The sequence below is a fragment of the Salvelinus alpinus genome, chromosome 16 (assembly GCF_045679555.1).
Source record: "Salvelinus alpinus chromosome 16, SLU_Salpinus.1, whole genome shotgun sequence".
NCBI lineage: Eukaryota > Metazoa > Chordata > Actinopteri > Salmoniformes > Salmonidae > Salvelinus > Salvelinus alpinus.
In genome coordinates, this window is record NC_092101.1 from 34268313 (window position 1) to 34292593 (window position 24281).

General features: G+C 45.0%; 1 protein-coding gene across 15 annotated transcripts in view; it reads left to right on the forward strand.

The window, feature by feature from the left end:
• The window catches only part of LOC139541407 (receptor-type tyrosine-protein phosphatase F-like), a 450116-nt gene that overhangs the window by 310137 nt on the left and 115698 nt on the right, over positions 1 to 24281 (forward strand). For 9 of the 15 annotated variants that reach the window (XM_071346023.1, XM_071346022.1, XM_071346027.1 and 6 more), the window contains 7 exons: positions 13410 to 13679; positions 16362 to 16507; positions 16745 to 16986; positions 17230 to 17423; positions 18455 to 18588; positions 18926 to 19070; positions 23782 to 24087. In XM_071346023.1, coding sequence (XP_071202124.1) covers positions 13410 to 13679; positions 16362 to 16507; positions 16745 to 16986; positions 17230 to 17423; positions 18455 to 18588; positions 18926 to 19070; positions 23782 to 24087 — 1437 coding nt within the window. The remainder of the gene's footprint in view (positions 1 to 13409; positions 13680 to 16361; positions 16508 to 16744; positions 16987 to 17229; positions 17424 to 18454; positions 18589 to 18925; positions 19071 to 23781; positions 24088 to 24281) is intronic. The other 6 variants (XM_071346031.1, XM_071346033.1, XM_071346032.1 and 3 more) reach the window with 1 other exon arrangement.

Consider the following 24281-nt stretch of genomic DNA (forward strand, 5'->3'; position numbering starts at 1 on the left):
ATGGGCAGAGTAAATGTGGCCTGACTTAGCTACCGGCAGGACACTGTCAGCTCTGTGTGCATAATGAAGTCTGCTTGTCAGCCAGGGAGACACCCTTATGGCACCCTTATTCCCTTTATAGTGCACTACTTTTGACTCTGGTCAAAACTAGTGTGATTTCTAGGAACTAGTGTTCCATTTGGGACGTAGCCCCTGACTCTGTAATTCCATCTTAATACATGATGGGAAAGGAGGGGCTTAGGGCATGAGAGTAGTCAGGAAAAGGGAGGAGTGTGTGTGTGTGTGTGTGTGTGTGTGTGTGTGTGTGTGTGTGTGTGTGTGTGTGTGTGTGTGTGTGTGTGTGTGTGTGTGTGTGTGTGTGTGTGTGTGTGTGTGTGTGTGTGTGTGTGTGTGTGTGTGTGGTTGTGTTGGGTTTATTTTCATGTATGTACTGTATGAGAGATGTTGCTATGTGTGTTCTTTGGGTGTGTGTATCAATGCACTGGCTTTTGTCTCCATAGTGTTCTCTTCACTTTCTCTTTTATGGATAAGCGGAACTATTTGCCTGTTTTACTCTCTTTGTTTCTCCTTGTCTTCTTCCTCTTCTTCTTCCTCTTCCTCCTCTTTTTTATCTTCTTGTTTTTTCTTTTTCTCTTTTATGTTTATTCCTTCCATCATCATCGCACCCCGCCATCCAAAAAACAATCCAAACCTCACCAAATCCTCTCAGATCAACGAGAAGGTTGGTTTTTTTTCACTCTTCACCTTCCTGCTTCTCCTCCGGTACCCCACAGTGCACCCAGGGTCAGCGGACTGGAGCCTGGCAGCACCCACGGCATCAGGCTGGGTGCCAAGGCCCGTCCCGGCCTGATGGGCCTCTCAGGAACCTACCTGCCTTTACCAACCGGAACCTCCTATGTGCATCTCCTACCTTGTCCCTACCCCTCAACCATACCACTGCTATGCTGCTTGCCTCCACCCTCAACCATCTACACTGTTATATGTCTTTGAATATGCCTGGCATGGATGGGTCTTCTCTGTTAGCTTCAGTCTGTCAAGTCTGGACCTTGTCTGTGTTCTCAAGTGATCCTCACCTCACCTGGGGTGTGTCTATTCCATCCCACCATCCGTCCAACCATGGTTGTGTACAAATTGGCACCCTAGTCCCTATATAGTGCACTACTTTTGGCCAGAACCTCATGGGGCCTGAGCCCTCACATCTCTGCTGCCCACAGGCTCTCACTAATCTAGCTGAATGCATCACTCACCTTCCGTTACCTCTCATCCATCTACATCAGCTGGTAGCATAGCTCTCCACCATACAATCTTAGAGAATACAGAGACATAAGGATCATACATTGACTTTGCCCTATCTAAGATACTCACTCAATGCTGAATCATGAATAGGGGTTGGATGTGGATTTCTTTCTCATCTAGGGAGTAACAATAGGCTATCAGTAGAAAGCATTGCAGCCTTGGCTATATCCATTGTTTATGATATCTTGAAAATGAGGAGCGTGTGGGCTCTGAGTGATAGAACGGTCAGGTCTTATATTATTTCGACACCAGCCGTGTGGTTTCTCATTGGCTAATGGTATTAATCCTGGGGTCATTGAACACATATAGGAATGTTGCATGAAGCTTAAGAGATCAGAACTATTTACATAAAAGTTCAAATTTCAATATTTTCCTTTTTCCCAACCACCCTGGAACGCTTAACCTATTTAGGAGAGAGTGTTGTGTTATTCTGGTTAACTGGGAAAAGCCTTCAGAGTTTTCGAGTGTTTAAATGGGCTAAATCAGCTTTGATTGTTTATTTTGGAATCAGTATTCAATTTGGGCTTCCAGATTTAGTTCACAGAACAGTGAGAGCAGAGAAAAACAGGGTGACGGAGAGACTACGGCGGAGAGGAGGATCATTATTCTTTAAATGTTTTTTTTCTTTATTTGAAGGACCCAGTGTGTTTTCCCATTTTTTTTCTAGTCTGTCTTTTCAAGCTTAAAGCTGAGGTGAGGAGTTGTCTCTCTGTAGGGGAGGTAGATAAGAACCGTCTCAGCCACCCGACCCTCCTGCCAACTCATACATCAGCTAGGCACTTTCCAAAATGGAGATCCGTGCTAACAATTTACCTCCCAATAATCCCAGACAGTCTAATGCCTTTTCTCTAATAAAGCACTATATTTTGGATAGATAACCAACTCCTTCCTCTCCTTTGTATTATTCATAAATACTTACTTAGTTACTTTCATTGATAGAGAAGGAGCTGCAGGAGATGCTGTAATCTCTTTCTCTGCCTCCTCTCATTGCCAATATATTATTTTCCCAGTTCAGTTGGCTAGGAATCTCAACTCTCCATTCTATCTGCTCCAAACAGATAACAGAAGTAGCTTTCTGCATGCTTGTAGCTTTGTCAGAAGACAATTGGTCAGAATAGAGAAATATTCAAAGTCCATGTAATGTATGATATACAATATGTTGTACTGTATACCAGTACACATTAATGCTTGCATTGTGTGTTACACATCTAATTGAGCATTATGCATTCCCATGTCAAAGTGCATTCCCATGTCAAAGTTTCTGTCAGAGAGTTTCCAAAGCCATAACCCATAGTATTGAAGAGACTGTTTGGTGAGAAATGTTGGTTCTCTCTTCTATGTAAGATGTTGGTAGACCAATGCTCCTAGATCCCAGCACAGAGTATAAAGAATGGACGAGAACCTCTTGTTGGACCTGGAGCTCATCTTGTAACCAGATGACTTCTTCATGTTGTTGTTTGTTTTGTTTACTTGTTGTACAGCGGTCAGTAGAATCCGGTTTTAGTCAATACAGTGTGGTCTTGCAGTAGCTCCGCAGGCAGGCAAACTGAAGTTGAATAGTTTTACTGACATCGATTAGACAAGGACTTTGAGTTGGTCTGTAAATTACTACAGGGATAGTTGTGTAATTGTTTATTATATGACCATTTTGTGTGATCACTCAAGCATGGCATCATGATCGTAGCTGCTATATAGCTAGCTAGTAATGTGCTTGATGCTTTGTTTGCCTTGTGCCTGGGCTGCTGCATGCCTTGCTTGACAATATCTGTGTGCCAAAAATGTGTGTGCAACAACGATTGTGCTTCCACCCCCCCCACACCCTCCACCCCCTACCGCCCTCAGCTCCAAATCCTTACCTTTTCTTTATCAGGACTCTGCTTCCAATCCCAAATCCTTCCCTCCCTCCTTCTCTCCCCCCCTCTCTCTGTGGCATGCCAATGAAGATAAGAGTGTGTCTGCATTATAACTGCCAGCTTCTCATGTTGCTACTGCTGATACTACTTCCTCTGATACTAAAACTGCTTCCTGTGAAACCAGTGACTAAACCCCACGGCGTTCTCCTGCTCCCTTCTACTGCGTGGAGGATGACATTAGTTCTCTTCCTCCACCACTTTCTGGTGACCTTTATCCTTTGACCTGTACCACCACCTCCATAGCCAATAATAATCGAGATAACCCCTTGTTATAACCTTTCTGAGTCACTCACTCAGTCAGCAAATCAACACTAACCATTTTGTGATCATTTTCCATATCCATGGGTAACTTCCAACCTCCTCATCCTTCTAATAATGTACACAGTGACTAATGTTGGCTTGCTCTAATTCCTCCTTCTATGCCCTGCGCTGCCCAGCATGTCACTTTGACACCTTGCAGACTCCAATCTAACACATTGGTGCATTTCCTCTGAAAAGCTGTGAGTCACTCGACCATTGGCCTCAAATTGATTACAGAGGAATAGATGTACACATCTCAAAATCTCAGTGTTTTCGTGACTTGAATAAATCACACTCAGACTTTATGTAAGGTTTGGTGCATACATAGATTGTGCACATGGCACACATCCATGCATGAACACACACATACAGTGCATTCGGAAAGTATTCAGACCCCTTGACTCTTTCCACATTTTGATACGTTACAGCCTTATTCTAAAATTGATTCAATGTTTTTTTACCTCATCAATCTATTCACAATACCCCATAATGACAAAGCAAAAACAGGCTATTCTACATTTTTGCTTATGTATATATAAAAATAAAAATAAACTGAAAAATCACATTTGCATAAATATTCAGACCGTTTGCTCAGTACTTTGTTGAAGCACCTTTGACAGCGATTACAGCCTCGAGTCTTCTTGGTTATGACACTACAAGCTTGGCACACCAGTATTTGGGGAGTTTCTCCCATTCTTCTCTGCAGAACATCTCAAGCTCTGTCAGGTTGGATGGGGAGCATTGCTGCACAGCTATTTTCAGGTCTCTCTAAAGTTGTCAGATCGGGTTCAAGTCCGGGCTCTGGCTGGGCCACTGAAAGACATTCAGAGACTTGTCTCGAAGTCACTCCTGCTTTGTCTTGGCTGTGTGCTTAGGGTCGTTGTCCTGTTGGAAGGTGAACCTTTGCCCCAGTCTGAGGTCCTGAGCGCTCTGGAGCAGGTTTTCATCAAGGATTTCTCTTTACTTTGCTCCATTCATCTTTCCCTCGATCCTGACTAGTCTCCCCGTCTCTGCCACTGAAAAACATCCCCACACCATGATGCTGCCACCACCATGCTTCTCTATAGGGATGGTGCCAGGTTTCCTCCAGATGTGATGCTTGGCATTCAGGCCAAAGAGTTCAACCTTGGTTTCATCAGACCAGAGAATCTTGTTTCTCATGGTCTGAGAGTCCTTTAGGTGCTTTTTGGCAAAGCAGACTGTCATGTGCCTTTTACTGAGGAGTGGCTTCCATCTGGCCACTCTACCGTAAAGGCCTGATTGGTGGAGTGCTGCAGAGAAGGTTGCCTTTCTGGAAGGTTATCCCATCTCCAGAGAGGAACTCTGGAGCTCTGTCAGAGTGACCATCGGGTTCTTGGTCACCTCCCTGACCAAGGCCCTTCTCCCCCGATTTTTCAGTTTGGCCAGGTGGCCAGCTCCAGGAAGAGTCTTGGTGGTTCCAAACTTCTTTAATTTAAGAATGATGGAGGTCACTGTGTTCTTGGGGACCTTCAATGCTGCTGAAATATTTTGGTACCCTTCCCCAGATCTGTTTCTCAACACAATCCTCTCTTGGAGCTCTATGGACAATTCCTTCGACCTCATGTCTTGATTTTTACTCTGATATGCACTGTCAACTGTGGGACCTTATATAGACAGATGTATGCCTTTCCAAATCATACCCAATCAATTGAATTTACCACAGGTGGACTCCAATCAAGTTGCAGAAACATCTCAAGGATGATCAAAGGATGGAAACAGGATGCACTTGAGCTCAATTTCTAGTCTCATAGCAAAGTGTCTGAATACTTATGTAAATTAGGGAATTTACATTTGTTATTATTAATACATTTGAAAAATTTCTAATAACCAGTTTTTGCTTTGTCATTATGGGGTATTGTGTGTAGATTGATGAGGGAAAAAATGGATTTAATCAATTTTAGAATAAGGCTGTAACGTAACAAAATGTGGAAAAGGTGAAGGGGTCTAAATACTTTCTGAATGCACTGTGTGCGTACAAAATCTGAGCCTGGGCTGAGGTAAGGTAAGGTGAATACAGTAGAAGACATAGGCTTAATGAAAAAGGGATTTTGTTATGTTGTGTTAGTGTAGCACCAGGTGCTTTAGCTCTCCATAATGCACCACAGTTGGTAGTTATCTTCATGTTCCTCAGTTCTGGGGGGTGGGGGGGGGTAGAGATAGAGGAAGAGAGGGAGTGAAAGAGGAATAGCAACCTCACCTCACACCCCATGCAGCATTCAAGTCACATAAAACTGAGCTGTTTGTATTAGAGGAATAAAACTACCATTTTGGTCCCCTGCCAGTTTGGAGAGATGGTGGGCCCTAGAATAAGTACTATATTTCTACTCTGCCTGCATCATTTTGCTGTGGTAAGGAAATAAGCAAGTCATTTCTTTGTCATGATGATAAACACTGTTTTTAAGAGAGTTGTGATGTGAATAATATTGCCTCTATTTTATCTTCAAACACAAAACAGAGGTCTGCTACAGAGTTCTCCTCCCGCTTCCCAAATTAAATTCTGGCTACATCGCAAAAGGCACCCTATTCCCTACATAGTGCACTACTTTTGAACAGAACCCATTGGGCTCTGGTTAAAAGTAGTGTACTATATAAGGGATAGGGTGCCATTTGGTTCTGTTATGCTGATGAATGAGGACCCAAAAGCGACGTAATAGTAACAGAGTCTTTATTCCAGTATTAAACAAATAATGATTCTCCTGGATATAATCAATGGTAATCCAAAACAGGAAACTGAAATCCTCTCGTCAATAGAGAGGAACGCCTGGAGACGCGACCACAGACTGCAGGTCGCTTCGGGAAGGCACTGGCCGTAGCTGACATAGACACCTGCTCACACGCAGCATCTGAAGAAGGCAAAGAACACGACAGGGCGAAACAAGGACACAGGAACAGCAAACATCAAACAAGAATCCGACAAGGACAGGAGCGGAAAACAGAGGAAGAAATAGGGACTCTAATCAGAGGGCAAAACAGGGGACAGGTGTGAAAGAGTAAATGAGGTCGTAGGGAGAATGAGAAACAGCTGGGAGCAGGAACGGAACGATAGAGAGAGAGAAAGAGAAAGAACCTAATAAGACCAGCAGAGGGAAGCACAGGGACAAGACATGATCAAAGACAAAACATGACAGTACCCCCCCACTCACCGAGCGCCTCCTGGCGCACTCGAGGAGGAACCCTGGCGGCAACGAAGGAAATCATCAATCAACGAACGGTCCAGCACGTCCCGAGATGGAACCCAACTCCTCTCCTCAGGACCGTAACCCTCCCAATCCACTAAGTACTGGTGACCACGTCCCCGAGAACGCATGTCCATGATCTTCCGTACCTTGTAAATAGGAGCGCCCTCGACAAGGACGGGGGGGGGGGAGGGAAGACGAACGGGGGCGCGAAGAAAAGGCTTGACACAGGAGACATGGAAGACAGGGTGGACGCGACGAAGATGTTGCGGAAGAAGCAGTCGCACAGCGACAGGATTGACGACCTGAGAGACACGGAACGGACCAATGAACCGCGGAGTCAACTTGCGAGAAGCTGTCGTAAGGGGAAGGTTACGAGTGGAAAGCCACACTCTCTGACCGCGACAATACCTAGGACTCTTAATCCTACGTTTATTGGCGGCTCTCACAGTCTGCGCCCTGTAACGGCAAAGTGCAGACCTGACCCTCCTCCAGGTGCGCTCACAACGTTGGACAAAAGCCTGAGCGGAGGGAACGCTGGACTCGGCGAGCTGGGACGAAAACAGAGGAGGCTGGTAGCCAAGACTACTCTGAAACGGGGACAGCCCGGTAGCAGACGAAGGAAGCGAGTTGTGAGCGTACTCAGCCCAGGGGAGCTGTTCTGCCCAAGACGCAGGGTTTCGAAACGAAAGGCTGCGTAAAATGCGACCAATCGACTGATTGGCCCTTTCTGCTTGACCGTTAGACTGGGGATGAAACCCGGAAGAGAGACTGACGGAAAGCACCAATCAAACGACAGAACTCCCTCCAAAACTGTGACGTGAATTGCGGACCTCTGTCTGAAACGGCGTCTAACGGGAGGCCATGAATTCTGAACACATTCTCAATGATGATTTGTGCCGTCTCCTTAGCGGAAGGAAGCTTAGCGAGGGGAATGAAATGTGCCGCCTTAGAGAACCTATCGATAACCGTAAGAATCACAGTCTTCCCCGCAGACGAAGGCAGACCGGTAATAAAGTCTAAGGCGATGTGAGACCATGGTCGAGAAGGAATGGGAAGCGGTCTGAGACGACCGGCAGGAGGAGAGTTACCTGACTTAGTCTGCGCGCAGTCCGAACAAGCCGCCACGAAACGACGCGTGTCCCGCTCCTGAGTAGGCCACCAAAACCGCTGGCGAATAGAAGCAAGCGTACCCCGAACGCCGGGGTGGCCAGCTAACTTGGCAGAGTGAGCCCACTGAAGAACAGCCAGACGAGTAGAGACAGGAACGAACAGAAGGTTACTAGGACAAGCGCGCGGCGACGCAGTGTGAGTGAGTGCTTGCTTTACCTGTCTCTCAATTCCCCAGACAGTCAACCCGACAACACGCCCTTCAGGGAGAATCCCCTCGGGGTCGGTAGAAGCCACAGAAGAACTAAAGAGACGGGATAAGGCATCAGGCTTGGTGTTCTTATTTCCCGGACGATAGGAAATCACGAACTCGAAACGAGCGAAAAACAACGCCCAACGAGCTTGACGTGCATTAAGTCGTTTGGCCGAACGGATGTACTCAAGGTTCTTATGGTCAGTCCAAACGACAAAAGGGACGGTCGCCCCCTCCAACCACTGTCGCCATTCGCCTATGGCTAAGCGGATGGCGAGCAGTTCGCGGTTACCCACATCATAGTTGCGTTCCGATGGCGACAGGCGATGAGAAAAGTAAGCGCAAGGATGGACCTTATCGTCAGACTGGAAGCGCTGAGACAGAATGGCTCCCACGCCCACCTCTGAAGCGTCAACCTCGACAATGAATTGTTTAGTGACGTCAGGAGTAACAAGGATAGGGGCGGATGTAAAACGCTTCTTGAGGAGATCAAAAGCTCCCTGGGCGGAACCGGACCACTTAAAGCAAGTCTTGACAGAAGTCAGAGCTGTGAGAGGGGCAGCCACTTGACCGAAATTACGAATGAAACGCCGATAGAAATTAGCGAAACCGAGAAAGCGCTGCAACTCGACACGTGACTTAGGGACGGGCCAATCGCTGACAGCCTGGACCTTAGCGGGATCCATCTGAATGCCTTCAGCGGAAATAACAGAACCGAGAAAAGTGACAGAGGAGACATGAAAGGCGCACTTCTCAGCCTTCACGTAGAGACAATTCTCTAAAAGGCGCTGGAGTACACGTCGAACGTGCTGAACATGAATCTCGAGTGACGGTGAAAAAATCAGGATATCGTCAAGGTAAACGAAAACAAAAATGTTCAGCATGTCTCTCAGTACATCATTAACTAATGCCTGAAAGACAGCTGGAGCATTAGCGAGACCGAACGGCAGAACCCGGTATTCAAAATGCCCTAACGGAGTGTTAAACGCCGTTTTCCACTCGTCCCCCTCTCTGATGCGTACGAGATGGTAAGCGTTACGAAGGTCCAACTTAGTAAAGCACCTGGCTCCCTGCAAAATCTCGAAGGCTGACGACATAAGGGGAAGCGGATAACGATTCTTAACCGTTATGTCATTCAGCCCTCGATAATCCACGCAGGGGCGCAGAGTACCGTCCTTCTTCTTAACAAAGAAAAATCCCGCTCCGGCGGGAGAGGAAGAAGGCACCACGGTACCGGCGTCGAGAGAAACAGACAGATAATCCTCGAGAGCCTTACGTTCGGGAGCCGACAGAGAGTGTAGTCTACCCCGAGGGGGAGTGGTCCCCGGAAGGAGATCAATACAACAATCATACGACCGGTGAGGAGGAAGGGAGCTGGCTCTGGACCGACTGAAGACCGTGCGCAGATCATGATATTCCTCCGGCACTCCTGTCAAATCACCAGGTTCCTCCTGAGTAGAGGGGACAGAATACACAGGAGGGATAGCAGACATTAAACACTTCACATGACAAGAAACGTTCCAAGATAGGATAGAATTACTAGACCAATTAATAGAAGGATTATGACATACTAGCCAGGGATGACCCAAAACAACAGGTGTAAAAGGTGAACGAAAAATCAAAAAGGAAATGGTCTCACTGTGGTTACCAGATACTGTGAGGGTTAAAGGTAGTGTCTCACATCTGATACTGGGGAGAAGACTACCATCTAAGGCGAACATGGGCGTGGGCTTCCCTAACTGTCTGAGAGGAATGTCATGTTTCCGAGCCCATGCTTCGTCCATAAAACAACCCTCAGCCCCTGAGTCTAACAAGGCACTGCAGGAAGCAGCCGAACCGGTCCAGCGTAGATGGACCGACAAGGTAGTACAGGATCTTGATGGAGAGACCTGAGTAGTAGCGCTCACCAGTAGCCCTCCGCTTACTGATGAGCTCTGGCTTTTACTGGACATGACATGACAAAATGTCCAGCAGAACCGCAATAGAGGCAAAGGCGGTTGGTGATTCTCCGTTCCCTCTCCTTAGTCGAGATGCGAATACCTCCCAGCTGCATGGGCTCAGTCTCTGAGCCGGTGGGAGGAGATGGTTGAGATGCGGAGAGGGGAAGCACCGTTAACGCGAGCTCTCTTCCACGAGCTCGATGACGAAGATCTATCCGTCGTTCTATGCGGATGGCGAGTGCAATCAAAGAGTCCACGCTGGAAGGAACCTCCCGGGAGAGAATCTCATCCTTAACCTCAGCGTGAAGTCCCTCCAGAAAACGAGCGAGCAACGCCGGCTCGTTCCAGTCACTGGAGGCAGCAAGAGTGCGAAACTCTATAGAGTAATCCGTTATGGATCGATCACCTTGACATAGGGAAGCCAGGGCCCTGGAAGCCTCCTTCCCAAAAACTGAACGATCAAAAACCCGTATCATCTCCTCTTTAAAGTTCTGATAATCGTTAGAACACTCAGCCCTTGCCTCCCAGATAGCTGTGCCCCACTCCCGAGCCCGACCAGTAAGGAGTGATATGACGTAAGCGATCCGAGCTCTCTCTCTTGAGTACGTGTTGGGCTGGAGAGAGAACACAATATCACACTGGGTGAGAAAGGAGCGACACTCAGTGGGCTGCCCAGAGTAACATGGTGGGTTATTAACCCTAGGTTCCGGAGACTCGGAAGACCAGGAAGTAGCTGGTGGCACGAGACGAAGACTCTGAAACTGTCCAGAGAGATCGGAGACCTGAGCGGCCAGGGTCTCAACGGCATGACGAGCAGCAAACAATTCCTGCTCGTGTCTGCCGAGCATTGCTCCCTGGAACTCGACGGCAGTGTTGAGAGAATCCATAGTCGCTGGGTCCATCTTGGTCGGATTCTTCTGTTATGCTGATGAATGAGGACCCAAAAGCGACGTAATAGTAACAGAGTCTTTATTCCAGTATTAAACAAATAATGATTCTCCTGGATATAATCAATGGTAATCCAAAACAGGAAACTGAAATCCTCTCGTCAATAGAGAGGAACGCCTGGAGACGCGACCACAGACTGCAGGTCGCTTCGGGAAGGCACTGGCCGTAGCTGACATAGACACCTGCTCACACGCAGCATCTGAAGAAGGCAAAGAACACGACAGGGCGAAACAAGGACACAGGAACAGCAAACATCAAACAAGAATCCGACAAGGACAGGAGCGGAAAACAGAGGAAGAAATAGGGACTCTAATCAGAGGGCAAAACAGGGGACAGGTGTGAAAGAGTAAATGAGGTCGTAGGGAGAATGAGAAACAGCTGGGAGCAGGAACGGAACGATAGAGAGAGAGAAAGAGAAAGAACCTAATAAGACCAGCAGAGGGAAGCACAGGGACAAGACATGATCAAAGACAAAACATGACAGGTTCGGTGTTTTGCTGCAACCTTGGATCTTTCCTGTTCAAAGAGAGATGAAAATGGGAACGTTAGTTATTTATAGGTCTCATTCTCAGACAGTATCATACTGCTGCTTACTGATGATCAAGAGTCTCAGCGCTGTCTGAAAGGGGATAGTTTTGCGGGTGTCTTAATGCGAGTTCCTGCAGATCTGTGTGTGTTGGGAGATCAATTGAGAATTGAAACGTCAAGGCCTGGTTTTGGCTGCTTGCTGTGCTTCACCTGCAGGATGATTTACAACCTCCGCTCTGTGAGGTTATAGCAACAGAAATACAGTCGTAAAATATGAGATTGGCAGTAGTGGCACCCTGATACATCTAAAAGTTTTGCAACTCGACTTTTAAAAAGTTTCCTCTTTCTGAGATTTTGACCTGAGATCACTCTAAAACGTTAAACGGAATGGCCCATAACTTTGGCCTAGAGCCAGCCCTCTCCCCTCGTCTCACTACCTCTCTATCTATTTTTTTATCTCTCTCTCCTCTCCTCCTCCTTCCCTTCTTCCACCCTCTGTCGTTCCCTCTGTCCGCCACGTCACGTTCTCAGGCAAGGCCAAACTCCGTGGGAATCCGTGTTAATGTCAACCATCTGTATCACAGACCCTTATGGTTCTCTCCCGTCCTTCTTTTCCCCTCCCACCCTTCCTCCCACCCTTCCTCCCAGCCGGTCCCAGCAGATAGACAATGCAGCGCTTGTATTTACAGAGAGGACGGCCTCCAACACCACCACTATGTTCTCTCTCAAGATTACTATCTCCTCTCTTGTCTCACTCATTGAATGACTCACTGAGCCCATGCAAATACTGGACATTCATTTCTCTAAGTTATTATTCACTTGGTTGTAACTAATTAACTTAAATACTGTACGTGATTGAGCCAAAGGAAGACATTATGTGTGCATAGTACAGAATCCTCTTTCAGTTTCTTTGTTCAAAGAAGTACCGCTCCCAAATTATACAACACTAGCTATACCCTGCTGTGTTTCATTTAAGTTGTCAGGCAGTGCAAAGTGAAAACGTTATTCAGTGTGAAAGCCTAAGGATCTGTCCCAAATGGTACCCTATTCCTTATGTAGTGCACAAATTTTGAACAGGGCCCATATGGCTCTGATCAAAAGTGGTGTACTAAATAGCGAACAGGGTGCCATTTGGAATGCAGGTCAGATCTGTCATAAACCACTACATCTCTCCCTGTTTATCTGACACAGCATGTAGTTCTCCCCTTCTACCCGGTGAAAAGACTGTAAGCCACCATCTAAGCCCCTCACAGCCGGAATATTCACAATTTGCGCTTAAATGATACTTTGTGAGTCACATTTCGTGACCATTCTTAGCCTCCCATTCAAGGGGTGTGTGAGCACTTTATCTGCTATGCCATTGAGCTATGTATGTTTAATGCATACAGAGAGAGGAGCGTTGCAGCATTAAGTCAGATGTAATGAGCTGTACTTCCCAGCACTTAAGGGGATTTCTAATGCTGTATGAGAGATAACAATGTTCTATTCACTCGCACTTAGAGACAGAACGAGTGGTAGTTAGCTAGGTAACTCTGAATATGGCAGGGAAGCGTTAGACTAGCAGCAGCAGTATCTATCTCCAGGTGCGTCTTAACCCACATATCAAAGCAGGAAATCCAAATGCACTCGTGAGAAATCCAGCTTTAGGCCTTAGCCTTTTTTTTCAAAAAATAACATGAAAGGGGAGGAAAGACCTGTTTCACAGTTGCGTAATAGATATATGTAGTACATGATTTGGCTGAAGTTTCCCACCCTAACTAACTATAGCAGGGTTGCCGTATGCCTCTATTGTCCCAGAGAACAGCATACAGCGACAGCCAGGCCTGACTATCAAGGTATCAGGCTATCCCAGCCGCCCATGCATTGTCCCCCATCAAACCTCCAGTTCCTTTCCCACTCACCCTCCTCTGCTCTCCACCTGCAGTGCGCCGTGTGCCACCCCGGTTCTCCATCCCGCCCACCAACCATGAGGTGATGCCGGGTGGCAGCGTGAACCTGACGTGCGTGGCAGTGGGAGCGCCCATGCCCTACGTCAAGTGGATGATGGGAGTAGAAGAGCTGACCAAGGAGGAAGAGATGCCCATTGGGAGGAACGTGTTGGAGGTCACCAACATCCTCCAGTCTGCCAACTACAGCTGTGTGGCGATATCGTCACTCGGCATGATCGAGACCACCGCGCAGATCACTGTCAAAGGTGAGAGGGCTGGGAAAAGTGTGAGAGAGGTTGTTTGGGATTTTGACTGTTTGTTGTGCATGGGATGCAGTGAGTTAGCTAAGTTGGGTATCTAGAAAAGTAGCCCTCATTTAAGATCAATATGTCAACATCCAAAATGAACAGATGGATCAAGATCCAGATCAACATCCATCTGAGATATTTTATAGTGAAGAGGAATATAAGATAGACATTTTAGGTACAGTATGTCTCTCCATGTCTTAGACTGCACTATCAAATCTTAGTAAACTATAGCTCAAATTGTATTTTAAGTTTTGCTACAGAAGTCTTTGTTTCTCGTCTCCAGTCATCTGTCTGTACGTCTCAGAGAGAGTCTGGTAAAGGGGTCGTATTTAAATGACTAATCCCTCAGACACCAGATGACAGTGCATGCATTCATATTCTCATCAATAATTCAACATGGCTGAGATTTTTCTTTCCGGAAAAACCAACGATGACAAACTACTGTAGCTCGCAAAGCATCTCGAGTTTACTTTCCCATTACAAAGTGATCGTGCTTTCAGGAAATAGGTCTACTCACTGTATCTATTATGTACATTTTTTAAATAAAGGGCTTAGCTATAGACTAATGATTCCAAATATAATTGGTAATAGACGACTTTGTTAGTTACATGTGAAATGCTTGAAAACAAAATACGTTATCATAATATCTCTCCCTTTCTCTGAGGTGAGTTGAGCAGCCATGAAATATGGAGAGAAAGTGAAGTCAGTTCATTCTCCTAGGAATTGTTATTTGCACTCACTGAAACAACACATAATATCAGTGTGAGTATTTGTGATGCTTGAATACCTATTAGTCTAATCAATCGTTAATTCACTAGAGTTATTAGAGAGAATCTCAATTAGTTTTATGAAAGATGAGTTTTGAACAGAGGGAAGTCTACTTCTTCACTGCTGACTTTGAGAATGAGTGGGGTCCTATGGCAATACTAAACAAACACAATATGACTATCAAAAAGCAAATAATACGGTAAGGGAAATACATAAACACATATCCAAAAACTCCCCAAATTAGCTCATGATATCACTTACAGTGTTGCCAGATGGTGGGATATTTTCAACTGTTGGTAGAGGCTCTCTCTCCTCTAGAGACTCCTACTGATGAATAAGTATTCTGCATAAAAGGCTCTAACGTCATCTATCTTAACATCACTCAGCACTCAGAGTTATACTTTAGAGGTTTCACATTGTTCAAAGACAAATAATGCCTCCGTCCAAAATGGTACCCTATTTCTTACACAGTGCACTACTTTGGATCAGAGCCCCATGGGCCCTGGTCAGAAGTAGTGCATTATATAGGGAATAGGGTGCTATTTGAGATGGAGCCAGTAATAGCAGATGTTGAGAAAGGCGTCGGGAGTCAGGCGCTGCAGCTGTATGAGGTTGTTCTCTTGCTCTAATACCTCTCGGTTGCTAATGCCCGTCTCACGTCTGCAAGGCGAGCTGTTCTCCCTGTTTTACACTCCAACGCCTCTTACTTTAGCAGATCCATTTGGACTCTGACAGCGGTACTATCATATACAACACAAAAGTGATTTAGCATCCATTTTCAACCAAAATTGTATTACAATGATGCTCTTTCCATTTGCGATGGAAATAGGAAAACCTGGGAGAGCGTGTACATTACCATTACCGTGAGGATGTACATCTTGTGTTTCAAACTCAAACGCTATGCCAGTGTAGAACACAATAGTATTATATTATACTCTTAAATGTTATGTAATTTGTCACTTTGCAATTCCATAGAATGTCAAATAATTGAAAAACACCACAAGAAATCCTAGCACAAAACCAGCCAGATAACTTCCATTAATTTCACTCCATTTTACATTGAGTCAGTCTGCTTCAGTCTACTTTCTATTTGGGTTATTTATATCAGACTAACACCAACTATTCTTCAGTATCTTTAGACCCTTAATATTATAATTTTGTATTGATACTCCTTTACCTCACATTGAACACATTTTTCATTTTGCCAAAGGGAAGCCTCAAGCCCTGAAATTGTTTTTTTGGATCAATATATAAATAAAATGAAAATAGAAAATACACATTACTCTATTCATCTCGCTATTCAAGACTCTCAGGTTAATTGAAGGAGAAAGTTTTGCCCTAGATAGCAGAGAAGGAGAGAAAAGGCTTTCTATTCAGAGCGAGCGAGCGAGAGAGTGAGAGTGTGTTCTGAATGGTTGGTGTTTTGCCTGTGAATAGGCAGAGTGGGTGTCACACTGGGTGAGAGACTTTGCTTTGAAAGATAATGAACATGGCTGGCTTGGCCCCTCCAGTGACAGGTGAGGGACTGAAAGAGACAGGCTTCTGAATAGTGATTGACTGATAGGATGTGAGTGCTGTCCTTCTCGCTCTTTTCACTCTTGTTGCTGCTCACAGCTCTGGGGCCTGCATTAGTGAGATGGAGCACTTTCAACCTATTTAAGGCCTTTAGTTGTAGTATTCTGTTAGCAGGACTGGACGAAGGATGGTGGAATAGAATGGAATAAAATAGAATAGAAAAGCAAGAGAATAGAGTAGAATACAATGCAATAGAATAATATACTTTATTGTCCATTAAAACAGAAATGTATCATTTGCTGTTGTAATCTTCCATGACCTGTGTATTACTCTCCCTCCACCTGGTCTGTCTGACAGCCTTGCCCAAGCCCCCCACCTCCCTGATCGTGACGGAGACCACAGCCACCAGCGTCACCCTGACCTGGGACTCTGGGAACCCTGAGCCCGTGTCCTACTACGTCATCCAGTACCGGGCCAAGGTCTCTGACAACAGCTTCCAGGAGGTACAGTCCAATGATTCCAGTGGATCAGTGGGTTAGAGTATGGGGCTAGCAACACCAAGGCTGTGGGTTAGATTACCACATGGTTGTGATTTCAATTCCCACGTGGTTGTGGGTTCTCTTCCTGCGTAGGCCACAAATACTAAATATATGTGTCAGGGTCAATGTTGACAGTTCTGTAAGTCACTTTGGATAAAAGTCTCCTGAATTATCATATGTCATATTATCATTCTATTTTAGGTGGACGGCGTAGCCACCACGCGCTACAGCATTGGTGGCCTCAGCCCCTACTCCGAGTACGAGTTCCGCGTCATGGCGGTGAACAACATCGGGCGTGGCCCTCCCAGCAGCCTCGTGGACACCAGGACCAGTGAGCAGGCTCCATCCTCTCCACCGCTGGCTGTACAGGCTCGCATGCTCAGCGCCTCCACAATGCTGGTCCAATGGGAGCCGCCTGAGGAGCCTAATGGACAGATCAGAGGGTAAGATATTATATTAATATATAATACCCTCTGACCATGCTCTAACCCACTGAGCAATATTACTGAAGCCTTCATAAACCCTTTATAACTCCTATATGCTTCATAAAGCATGTACACATTTCATACACCTAGGTTGATATAACATGTCCTTTCGTCTGATGCTTTATCAAATATGTGTATATTTTTCGGTTCATTTTCTAAACCTTGTTGATGGATTGATTGATTTTCTAACCCTTTCCTCAGGTACCGGGTGTACTACAGCTCAGACCTCAGAGCCCCACTGAGTGGCTGGCAGAAACACAACACTGACGACAGCAGACTGACCACCATCTCCGGGCTGACCACTGATATCACCTACAGCCTCAGGGTGCTGGGGTTCACCTCTGTAGGGGACGGACCTCCCTCTGATGTACTGCAGGTCAAGACCCAGCAGGGAGGTGAGCGGACACTCTGAAGTAGTACACTACCTAGTACACTACCTAGGTTGTGGCATGTACAACTTATGTAGTTGGGGAGAGCCGAGTGGACACTGTTACTTATGAAGAAGGGACACTACCTAGGTGGTGAGTGTACACTGGTACTTATGAAGAAGGGACACTACCTAGGTGGTGAGTGTACACTGTTACTTATGAAGAAGGGACACTACCTAGGTGGTGAGTGTACACTGTTACTTATGAAGAAGGGACACTACCTAGGTGGTGAGTGGACACTGTTACTTATGAAGAAGGGACACTACCTAGGTGGTGAGTGTACACTGTTACTTATGAAGAAGGGACACTACCTAGGTGGTGAGTGTACACTGTTACTTATGAAGAAGGGACACTACCTAGGTGGTGAGTGTACACTGTAAAGTATAAAACAGGGTGCACTTTGTGTGTTAGGTCTGTTTCAGCTGCAGGCCAAGTCTCCCCAATAGAGGTTTCACTTTTCACTGAGTGAATATCCACATCCACAAGGACATTATCTACTGTGTCCTCAAAGTTACAACGTAGATCATGTCTACTCCACAGTTTCCTCCTCTTCTGACACCTCTGAGAAGAAAAGTGATAAAGTGATGAAGTGCCCCAGAATAGTTTGTAGTGCAGACACGCTCATCTGAAATGGCTTCCTCTGTACTGAAGACTTACTCTAGATTTTAAAGGTATATTGTAGCCACTTGTGAAAGTGTTCTGTATATTTCTGATATTTGTGAAACCGCTGTCTCAGCGCCATAACAGAGTAAAAGCACAGCACCTGTGTCTCACAGCATGTCTACAGACTCTACAATAGTCTATATGATTCACTTTGTACCAATTCTTTACCCGTCTGTCTAAAGTGTGCACTTCCCTTTGTGGGAAGAAAATAACTGGTGTAAGATATTCCGATGCTTTTAAATAGATGGGGAGGAGTGCATGCTTTAGGAGAATAAGGATGTAACCCCTATGTATTCTGAGAGCAGTGTTTCATCTCTCTTTCTCTCTGCCTGTAGTACCAGCCCAGCCATCTAGTTTCAACGCCGAGGCAGAGTTGGACACCCGCATCATGCTGTCGTGGCTGTGGCCTGTCCAGGACCAGATCACCAAGTATGAACTGATGTATTGGGAGGCTAACTCTGGCAACAAGGTAAATGGCTGATAATATCCTAACTGATGATACAATCCGTCTACTCCAGGAATATTGTTATCTGTCTCGAAGAACAACGGAAAATCATAGATGTTTCTGTTATCCTTTACTCTGTTTGTTGTCTTTCAGGAGTTGCAAATGCAAGCTAGGATCCAATAAGTAATTCCTACTTTGTGTACCTTTTATCTACTTTTCTCATTGTGCTTTTTGAATACTCTCTCGTGACAGGCATTACATGAATAGAGTAGCTAGCTAGCTAGTGGCACACAATATTTGTTTTTGGCTCCTGGATTCCGAGACTTTTACTAACATCTCTTCTGCCTATTTTCTCCCTCAGCTTCATGTGACCTTCCCTCCAGCGGGGTCCTATGCTGTGGAGGGTCTGAAGCCAGACACCCTCTACATGTTCTCCCTGGCTGCTCGCTCTGAATTGGGCCTGGGAGTCTACACCCAACCCATCGAGGCCAGGACTGCCCAGTCCAGTAAGTACTGTACCCCAACTCCCTGACCCAAACTTACCGTTCTTTACCTCTCTTTACTTGGAGCTGGACTTACTGTTGGACAATAGGGGCTGTTTTTGGTCCACACCCCAATGCCCAGACCCACATGATGGCCTTTTCTTCTTCTGCGGAGTCCAGGTGGGCAAAAGGTAGGTCATAAAGGTAGGTCATAAAGGTAGGTCATAAAGGTAGGTCATATTTTGCGGTCAGTTGTTAGTTGAGTAATTGTGTTTTTCTTTATTTTGAAAGCATGCTAAAGTACGTGTCTTTGACTTCTATAGAGCTTGTGAATTGAGGCCAGAGCAGTAAGAATCTGTGAAAATGTCCTCCTCTTTTGGCACTTACCAGATAAAGCACTGACTCTTTTACCCACTTACCACAGGAAGAAGACTGGTCATCTTTTAAAGCCTGCACCTCTAACCCACCTGATCTTAAAGGAACAATTTGAAAATAATACGCTCAGTGGTTCGTGGACATTTCACAGAAATACACTTGTTTTTGTGAGAAGTCTTCGAAGAACAGGAATTTCGCATTAGTGTGTAAAGTGTATACTAAAATATGAAAACACTAAATATCATGTCTTAAAATATCTTTATTATTTTATGTTCTGCGGATTTGAGAAGAAACATGACAAGTTCAATGGGAAAGTGAGCCAGTCAGGTAGTTCATTCTTGCACAGCATTCATCCTAGCTGACATCATGCTGTGCAATTTTCCTTTTTTTTACCACTTTTACAGACTGAATTTAAAATGTATTAAATTGAACTTTTGTGTCACTGGCCTACACACAATACCCCATAATGTCAAAGTGGAATTATGTTTGTAGAAATGTTTACTAATTGATAAAAAATGAAAAGCTGAAAAGTCTTAAGTCAATAAGTATTCAACCCCTTTGTTATGGCAAATAAGTTAAGGAGTAGAACTGTGCTTAACAAGTTACATAATAAGTTGCATGGACTCACTGTGTGCAATAATAGTGTTTAACATGATTTTTTAATGACAACCTCATATCTGTAACCCACAAATTCAATTATCTGTAAGGTCCCTCAGTCGAGCAGTGAAATTCAAACACAGATTCAACCACAAAGACCAGGGACGTTTTCAAATGCCTCGCAAAAAAGGGCACCTATTGGTAGATGTGTAAAAAATAATTTTGAAAAGCAGACATTGAATATCCCTTCGAGCATGGTGAATTTATTAATTACACTTTGGATTGTCTATCCAAACACCCAGTCAATACAAAGATACAGGTGTCCTTCCTAACTAATTTGCCAGAGAGGATGAAACTGCTCAGGGATTTCATCATGAGGTAAAGAGTGACTTTAAAACAGTTATAGAGTTTAATGGCTGTGATAGAAGAAAACTGAGGATAGATCAAAAACATTGTAGTATCTCCACAATACTAACCTAAATAGAGTGAAAAGAACGAATATTGTACAGAATACAAATATTCCAAAACATGCATCTTGTTTGCAATAAGGCACTAAAGTAAAACTTAATTAAATGTGGCAAAGAAATGTATTTTATTTTCTGAATCCAAAGCGTTATGTTTGGGGCAAATCCAACACAACACATCACTTAGTACCACTCTTCATATTTTCAAGCATGATGGTGGCTGCATCATGTTATGGATATGCTTGTCATCGGCAAGGACTAGGGAGTATTTTAGGATAAAAATAAACAGAATATAGCTAAGCGCAGGCAAAATCCTAGATGAAAACGTGGTTCAGTCTGCTTTCCAACAAACACTGGGAGACAAATTCACCTTTGAGCAGGCCAATAACCTGAAACACAAGGCCAAATATACGCTGGAGTTGCTGTTCAAGACGCCATTGAATGTTCCTGAGTGGCCTAGTTACAGTTTTGACTTCAATTGGCTTGAAAATCTATGGCAACTCTTGATAATGGCAGTCTACCAATGATCAACAACCAACTTGACAGAGCTTGAAGAATTTTTTAAATAATAATTTACAAATATTGTACAATCCAGGTGTGCAAAGCTCTTAGAGGCTCAGAAAGACGCTGCCAAAGGTGATTCTAACATGTATTGACTCAGGGGTGTAAATACTTATGAAAATGAGATATTTATGTATTTCATTTTCAATAAATGTGTTATTTTTGTTATTATGGGGTATTGTGTATAGATGGGTGAGAGAAAAAATATATGTAATCTATTTTGAATGCAGGCTGCAACACAACACAATGTGGAATAAGTCAAGGGGTATGAATACTTTCTGAAGGCACTGTAAATGCCAGCAATGTGAGGAACATTCCTTGTCCCTATTTGCAGTCAGTCGATAACAAACCACTGCCCATAGGCCATTGCACATTTTGACAAATTGTATGATAAACCCAGTGCGTCACATTCTACTGAGTACATAGATACAAAACATGCTCATTTCCATTGTGATGCAGAACCCAGCAACCTAAAACAGACTGCTGCACAGAAGGCACGGCTACATCATAAATGTCACCATCATTTGTTATTATAGTTTATAATGAAACATGGCACCGTACTGTACTATACGTCTTTATGTATGGCCTCGGCATCCACCAACACAATCACTGTCACCTAACCGACGCTAATAACGCTGAACAGCTCCCCCTTAATCGAGTTTTTAGCACATAACCAGACCCCTACGCCACACCTCTGCTATTGTCACTGCCTCAGCCTCCTCTCTGCTCCCCTCACAGCGCTGAGCGTGGTCTCTCCAGGAGATCTAGGGGTTGGAAGCTGAAATATTTATGACAGGTTTGCCAAAGGAATCAGAGCTTATTCTTAGCCATTTGTTTTACTTGTCAGCTGTGAATGCCTTCCTGTGTGGAAAGGGGAGAGCCAACTGTGTCCCAAATGACACCCTATTTAATGCACTACTTCAATGGACCCTGGTCAAAATTAGTCTACTAAACAGGGAATAGGGTGCAATTTAGGATGCAGCCCCAAACACTATACAGGGCTTTGGTTCCCATAGGAACAGAGGTCCCTAAAATGAGGCCTCTCTCTCTCTCGCTCCCTGTCTCTGAAGTCAGTCTCTTATCTGCCTGCTCACTGACACACAGAGCCACTGAGTCGCCATTTCAAGAAAGGTGCTGCCACGGCAGAGTCCAGCAGGGCTGCTCTTTCACGCTTTCTGCTCTATTCCCCTTGCTTCTCCAAATCACTTTCACAATTCTATCACTATATCTGTCCTCAATATTCTCACTCCCCCATTCACCATGTCATATGATCTGTCTGGCCCTGTATTTGTTATTTGCATTCTTTTATAGCTATATATCTCTCTGCTTCTCCATCTTTTTGTGTTTCTTACAACTCTGCTCCTATTTGAAACATATCTGTTCAATCTGTCTCCCACACATAGACTCTCTAACTCTCATCTACTCCCTCATGAATATACACATAAAGGTTCAGCTGAACAGCAGGGAATTACTATGTTGCTTCCCAAATGGCACTCTGTTCCCTATATAGTGCACTACTTTTGCCCAGGGCCCATATGGAATAGGGTGTCGTTTAAGACACATGCTCTGTTTTTTCTGTCTTTATCTGTATTTGAACTCTGTTAATCACTTGGGCGTCTGTATTCTAAAGGAAGGAATGGCAAGTCAAGGATGAGCCTTTTAACACCAACCAACCAAACATGACTCATATTGAAAGTATATTGTGTCCTGCTTCCTCACTGCTCTGGCTGCCAAATCACAAGCAGGCATGTTAAAGGTTCTTTTCTACACAGTGGTGCCTCAGTATCCCTCACCCACCCACTACCTTCCCCTTGTTCGTACTGGGTTGTGATATTCTGAAACATGTATTTTGCTCATATTGTGTGTTGTTTATGTGTTTAGTTGTTTTTCATTTTTATTATGTGCCTGTTTTACATTTGAAGTATTTTATTTTTCTTCTGCACTGGGGAGAATTGTGAGAGACTATAAAATAAAATAAACATCTTTAATAGAAGCATAATCCCTATACACCTACTATAGCTCATTTAGAAACTACACACCTACTATAGCTCATTTAGAAACTACACACCTAATATAGCTCATTTAGAAACTACACACCTACTATAGCTCATTTAGAAACTACACACCTACTATAGCTCATTTAGAAACTACACACCTACTATAGCTCATTTAGAAACTACACACCTACTATAGCTCATTTAGAAACTACACACCTACTATAGCTCATTTAGAAACTACACACCTACTATAGCTCATTTAGAAACTACACACCTACTATAGCTCATTTAGAAACTACACACCTACTATAGCTCATTTAGAAACTACACACCTACCAGAGCTCATTTAGAAACTACACACCTACTATAGCTCATTTAGAAACTACACACCTACTATAGCTCATTTAGAAACTACACACCTACTATAGCTCATTTAGAAACTACACACCTACCAGAGCTCATTTAGAAACACATTTCAGACTGCCTTACACACATGACTACTCTAAAGCACATTGGTAAGGAGTTACAGACTACAGTATATGGAGCTTATCCTCCCAGTCCAGAAGGCCTGTAGTTCATCCCAAATGGTACCCTATTCCCTTTACAGTAGTGCACTGTCAAAAGTAGTGCGCTATAGAGGGAATAGGGTGGTATTGGGGATGCACTCGTGTTCCATCCCTCTCCCATCCCTCCTGCTTGACCCCCCAACCACCTCCATGTGTCCCCCCCCCTTTCCTCCAGCCCCCTCAGCCCCGCCCCAGGAGGTGCACCTTCTGAGCCTCAGCTCCACCAGCATCAAGGTGAGTTGGGTGGCACCCCCTGCAGCCAGCCGCCATGGGGACATTGTCCGCTACTCTCTGGCCTACCAGGCCGCCACCGGTGAGGACCTGGAGCGCCAAAAGGTGTCGGGCATCAGGGCAGATGTTTCTAGTTACATCCTGGAGGGCCTGGAGAAGTGGACGGAGTACCAGGTGTGGGTCAGGGCTCACACGGACGTAGGCCCAGGCCCAGAGAGCCCCGCGGTCAGGATCAGGACCAAGGAGGATGGTACGTCCATTGTTGGGCCCCAGACTGGGGCTTCCTTCCCTGGCGAAGCACTTCTGGCACTAACCCAGCTTGGTCCTGGGTCTCTACTACTGCTAATACTGCTACTACTGCTGCTGCTGCTGTCCCCTGGCCTGTCTCTGCCTCTGTTTGGCCTCTCTGCTCCTCTCTGCTGTGGTCAGGCTGGAGACTACTTT